Here is a 6,000-nt window from a genome sequence, read left to right on the forward strand (position 1 = left end):
TACATACTATCTATATGCAAGTATGAGTTGATTTGTTGTTTTTTAGTCGTTTAGTTGTGTCCGACTCTTCGTGACCCCATGGACCAGAGCACGCCAGATGAGCAATGAAGGCACTTATATTCATGTTCTCCATCCAGCACATACGTGGATGATGATATTGCTGTACCTTTACAGAACTGTTATAAGAACTACTGAGATACAGAGGTGAAATGCTAGGCAAATTATGGTAAAACAACAACAGCATGTGTCTATTATTATTAAACAATCACTAGAGGAAATGCAAACCTTTGGAAAAGCATTTCATAATGAAAACAATCTAGCCAACATTAGGCACTCTGAACTAGGATGTCACCTAGTTCAAGAAATGGAAATTTAGTATATTCATTGGTTAATCAATTTGTTAAATCCGCATACAAAACACTGGTCAACAACAAATTTGTTGTCTGAATTTTTTCAGTTGATTTAGGACGAATCTGATGCGCTGAATCCAAAAATCACATTGGTTTTGCTCAATCAGGTCAAGTTTTTGAGCTATGGCCACATGTCGGTTTTTTACGTTTTTGTTCACATGTACGCTTGTGTGGAGCATTTTAGAAGAAGTTGGTGAGGGTAAAATGCCATGTCGAATAATTGTTTTGATTGGAAATGATTATTTTAATGACAAGAAGTATTCAGGTCCGATAGTTCTGGGTTATTATGCCGAAAAGGGATCAGTTTGAAGTCATAAAACCTCGAAATCTTCCATAAATTGGTGCGGCTGGGATCAACAGAAAGAACTGGAGCAGCCTCAAGTATCCTGATCTTCAATCAGCATGTCGTCCTGTAGCTCATTGTGATGAAATTCCAGTGCCTATCTTCGGAGAACTTCCTGACATTATTGATGAAGATGCCTCCAGTGTTGAAGGACATGAAGAAGAAGAAGTGGTTCTTGAAGATGATGCTCCACATCCATTATCCCAAAAGGAATTGAATGATCTAGTTCGCGACCTCAGCTTGTCAAAGGACTCTGCTGAACTGTTGGCATCCAGATTGAAGGGAAAAAACCCTCCTCTCTGGCAGTGCTCGCATCAGCTTCTTCCGCAACAGGCATCAAGAGTACCTCCATTTTTTCTCGGAAGAGAAGGGCTTGGTGTACTGTGCAGATATTGCGCAGCTTCTGCTCAAGCTTGGAGTACCACAGTACGAACCCAAAGATTGGAGACTGTTCATTGACAGCAGCAAGCGATCACTGAAATGTGTTCTGCTACACAACGGCAACCAGTTTGCCTCTATACCCCTGGCTCACTCAAGTACACTGAAGGAGAACTATGAAGCGGTGAAGTATGTGCTGGAGAAAATTGGTTATGATCAGCATAAGTGGTTTATTTGTGTTGACCTGAAGATGGCAAACTTTTTGTTGGGACAACAGTCTGGCTTCACCAAGTACCCATGTTTTCTGTGCATGTGGGATAGTAGGGACCATGCTCAGCATTACACGAAGAAGGACTGGCCTGTGCGGGAGGAATTGGTGCCTTGCAAAGAAAGGAACATCATCAGCGTCAGAGACAGAATACTCTTCCCACCGCTGCACATCAAGCTCGGCTTAATCAAGCAGGCTCTGGACAAGGATGGTGACTGCTTCACTTACTTGTGCCAGGCTTTTCCAGGATTGACCATGGAGAAGTTGAAAACTGGCATCTTTGACGGTCCTCAGATCCGTCAGCTCATCAGAGATCCAGAGTTCGGAAACTCAATGAATGAAGTGGAACTGGAAGCGTGGAAGGCATTTGTTCTGGTAGTGAAGAACTTTCTTGGCAACAATAAGGCCAGAAACTACGCAGAACTTGTCAACAACATGCTGACTGCTTTCAGAAACCTGAGCTGCAACATGAGCGTCAAGATGCACTACCTCTTTTCACATATGGACCGGTTTCCTGAGAACCTGGGTTCAATGAGTGACGAGCAGGGGGAGAGATTCCATCAGCACATGAAAGAGATGCAGACCAGGTATCAGGGTCGCTGGGACGCAGTCATGATGGCTGACTACTCTTGGACTCTGAAGAGAGACCTCCCTGCCGCTGAGCATTCCAGGAGTTCCAAGAAACGGACGTTCAAGCCCTGAAGTTTGAAAAATGGTGAAGCAACATGCAATTTACATGTACTTACCTTTATCAATGCCCACCATTCAGTTTACAGTAAACCTGACCTGATGGAGAGAAACGGATGCCATTTCCTGATTCAGCAGTACAAAAATACCCTAAATCAGTTGTAGAAATCTAGACAACATTCAAAAAGTGAAAAATTGTTGCCCAGTGAAATCCATAGCATTGAAGAAAATATACATTGTTGGGAGATGATGCGCATATGCTTCACAGTGGACATAATCTTAGGAGAAGCATCACCCCTCACCTTCCTCCTCTCATGCATAGGTGGGCTTTGCTCTTTTAATATGACACTTGCCACCTGCTGTTTGTGTAATTAATCTCACGGGTTAAACGATACAGCCCTACGTTCAGACCTCAAAAGGAAAGAGTTCAGCAGAAGCTTAAATATCTAACTGAAGTCAATGGGGACTTTATAGCATTTAGTGCTGTAGCCATCCTAAAACAAGAAGTATCTATACTGATAGGTTGCACAGAGCAAACTAGCAAATGGGCAGTTCCTCTTCCAATGAGATCTAGGTCAATATCCACTTGCATCCCCCAACCACTACCTTTTCTTTAATCCCTCTTCATTTACCTATCAGCACGACGGCTGCAAAGAGGAAAATGCCAGCAATGCTAACACAGGACTGTGCCAACATGAGATTCGCATTCGCTGGAGTTACATCATTAAGTGTGCAATTTAGTGGGGCTTACTTTTGAGTAGACAGGAATAGCTAGGGTGGCGCTAAAAGAGCTTCACCTTATTAATACTGGGCGGATTTCTCGGTCTGCAGAGATTTCCTATGGACCAGGGTCCCTGCACACAGGAAAGCAGAGAGCTTGCAGCTGCTTAGTGCTTGCAGTTTTTGAACAACCTCCTGCCGGGTAACCTGTCTTGGTCCAGGTACTGGGCATATATTTCCCTTCCCACCAGGAGTGCGAACAATTGGGTGAGCGCGCGCCTTCCAGCAATGTGCAGCTGAAGCAGCAGCAGGTTGATTTAAATCCCCTTTTCGCGTTGGAAGTGCGCGCACGCCCACACCTGCAACCGACATAAACAGAGCTGCTTCTTTTTTACACCCTGTCCTCACAAGGTCCCGTCCAGAGCAGATCACGCTGATCCAAGCTGACAAGCAGCCCCGCGCGGATCAAGAGGAGATCGCCCTCCCCAGACGCCGGAGAACGCGAGACAAACCCGCGGGAGCCCCAGACATTAACTTGCAAACAAACGCGAGCAAGGCGGCCAATCGCCAGCGCCGCCCGCCGCCTGACTTGGGCCCCGGGGAAACGTTTCGCAAGAGGCGCGCTTCCAACAAGATTCCCGCGCGGCAGGAATACTACCCAGAAACTTGTGTTTGCTTGCTTGCTCCACAATGCATAACTCTTGAGTAACCCGCAAAACCCCCTCCAGCGTAATATTCCGGGTTGTTTTCCCTTGTGGGCATTGCAAACGGCAATTGACACGAGTCTCTCTCTCTTGCAAAACCCCTTAAGTATTTGGAAGCAGCAGCGAGCTCTTGCTGCTGTTTTACAAATGTTTGGTCGGCAGGAAGTCCCACTCGGTTCAGCGGGGCTTGCATCTTCAATATGTTTAGGATTGCGGCCAGGTTCGTGTCTATTCAGAAGTAAGTCTCAAGTGCACCTAGGAGAGCAGCCTTGCAGTGCAATGCCTGCTCAGGAGTAAGTCCCATTAAGTGCAATGGGGCTTACTCTCAGGCAAGCGGATATAGGATTGCAGCCCGATCCTATGTGTACGCCCACTCTGAACTAAGCCCCGCTGATTTTTTGTGATGCACATAACAGCAAGCTTGAGTTTATTATTATTATTAAAGCGGTTTGCTAGCGCTCAGCCCTTGCAAGGGTTAAAGCCGGTAGGGAAGAGGAAAAGCTCTTTCCTTCTCCCAAGGGAGATTCATATTTGAAATGCCATTCTCCAGCCTTGAGCTGCAGCTGGATGCTTCTTTCATCCTGTAGGGTCGGCAGGAAGGACGCGGAGAATCCCGCCGCCTGATAAGCCCACACGCAACAACGGAACGGAACAGCCACGCGCGAGCAAAGCAACCCACTCGAGACCCAGCCCGATCTTCTCACCCCACCCCTGCCGGCAAACCAAGGAAGGGGGAAAAGAACAGAAAAGCCGGTTTCCTCCTCACCCTTCTGTCGATGCCATGGTCCCGCGGAAGCCCCCCTGTCTTGCCTTCCCAAGAAATCCAAGGGTTTAAACCACGCGCGGCCGCTTTCTGGGTGGGGAAACTTCTTCTTCTCCTTTTATCTTTGGGTGTCGCAGAACCCCTTTAGTTCCTGCCCTGTATAATCCTCCCGGCTCCGAAAGGCGATCATCCAAGAAGCTTGGCTGGTCTCGAGATCTAAGCCCCGACGCCGCCACCTCCTCTTGCTCCTGCTACTCGGAGGGAGGTTTCTCAACGTCTCCTTCCAGAGGCTTGAATGTCTTCAGGAGAGAAGGGTAGTAGTGGAAAAAGAGAGAGAGAGAGAGAAGATGAAATAGGGGAAGGAGGGAGGGGGCGAAGAGAGAAGATGGTCAATGGCAAACGACAGGCAAGGGCTCCGAGGCTGTGTGCTGGTGGGCACCTGCGCTACGATCCTTGGCTTTCTGCGCTTATTCGGAGGGCTGCCTGGCGAGGGAGTGCAGTGTGTGTTTGTTTGTGTGTGTGTGTGTGAGCGAGAGAGGGAGGGAGGGAGGCGAAGGGGGTTGTGTGTATGTGGAAGAGGCGGTGGGTGACTTCACATTGCCATGGTGTTTGTTGGCTGAGGCTGGATTGGAAGGCTTTAACGGTGGATTTGCAGTCTATCCCTCTCTATTTTAGGCGAGAGCTGACATCACCCGGTGTGGTTGCAAATCCCCCTCCCCGAGTCTCTTTATAAAGGGAGGGGGCAGCCCTCCAGGGAGGGAAGACGCGTGGATCTATAGGAATGAAGGCGATCCCGGGCTGAGATCGGCAGCTGGGGAACTCCGAGGCCGAGCACAACTCTACGCCCCCTCCCTCGCTCCCTCCTCATGCTCGCTCGCTCGCATTGCTATTATTATTTCGACGCTTTTCCTCGATGGCTTGGATTAGCTGGCGGGGAGGGAGGCGTCTCCACTGTCTCACCAGCCTGCACAGACGATCGATTCCTTTTGTGCTCGTTGTCTGATCCCAGTGGCAACAGCAGCAGCAGCAGCAAGCGTCTGTCGGTTCCCCCACCACCCTGCTAACGAGGGAATATATTGCCCCCTCGTCCCTATTAGCAGCTCCGCGCCGGGCTTGCAATGCGTGTGCGGCTCTCTCCGCTCCCTCCCACACCCTTTCCGCCGTTTACCGTGGAGGTGCGGGGCCACATGGCGCGCGCGCACCCCTCCCCACGCGGCCACTCACTCGCTATCAGCTCCGGAGCCTCCCGGCGGCCTGGAAGAGCTAATTGGGAAGTCGGACTAATTAGTAGTGCAAGCGCTCGCATTGCTGGAATTCTGTCGGCAAGTGACGCTTGTGATCATATGTGTAGAACGAAGACATACACAGAGAGACAGAGAGAGAGAGCATCCTCTGGGCCGGCAGAGAAGGGGTTAACCCCCCCCCCCCTCACTCCAATGCTGTCACATTTATTGTCCTTTAAAACCTGCCTGGATATCCGATTGGAACTCGGGCGGGAGGGGCGGAGCCACTGTACACTAATGAATTAATACTCGCGACACGAGACAAAGGGCGGCTTTACTGAACGCTGCGCAGGCAGAGGAGGACAGGAAGCCAAATAAGCTTCTCAGCCAGTCAGGCCGCTCTCTTTCTCTAAGTTGCCTTATGGAATTAATATGGCTCGATACGATTCCCTATCGTTGAAGGCTGCTCTTATCCGCTAGCGTTAGGGAGATTTCCAAAGAACC

At 49.3% G+C, this 6,000-nt stretch overlaps 1 protein-coding gene across 3 annotated transcripts in view; it reads right to left on the bottom strand.

Annotated features, from left to right (window-relative positions):
* SLC1A2 (solute carrier family 1 member 2) overlaps nt 1–5,619 on the bottom strand; it is an 87,560-nt gene extending 81,941 nt beyond the window's left edge. Inside the window, exons 1-2 of one of the 3 annotated variants that reach the window (XM_083433917.1) lie at nt 5,498–5,619; nt 4,277–4,572 (exon numbers count right to left, since the gene is read on the bottom strand). In XM_083433917.1, the coding sequence (XP_083290043.1) occupies nt 4,277–4,293 (17 nt within the window). In that variant the 5' untranslated portion in view covers nt 4,294–4,572; nt 5,498–5,619. Of the gene's footprint in view, nt 1–4,276; nt 4,573–5,233; nt 5,391–5,497 lie in introns of those variants that run through there. The other 2 variants (XM_083433916.1, XM_083433918.1) reach the window with 2 other exon arrangements.
* Between the last annotated feature and the right edge of the window lie 381 nt (nt 5,620–6,000).

Source organism: Podarcis tiliguerta, assembly GCF_965153285.1.
Source record: "Podarcis tiliguerta genome assembly, chromosome: 1".
NCBI lineage: Eukaryota > Metazoa > Chordata > Lepidosauria > Squamata > Lacertidae > Podarcis > Podarcis tiliguerta.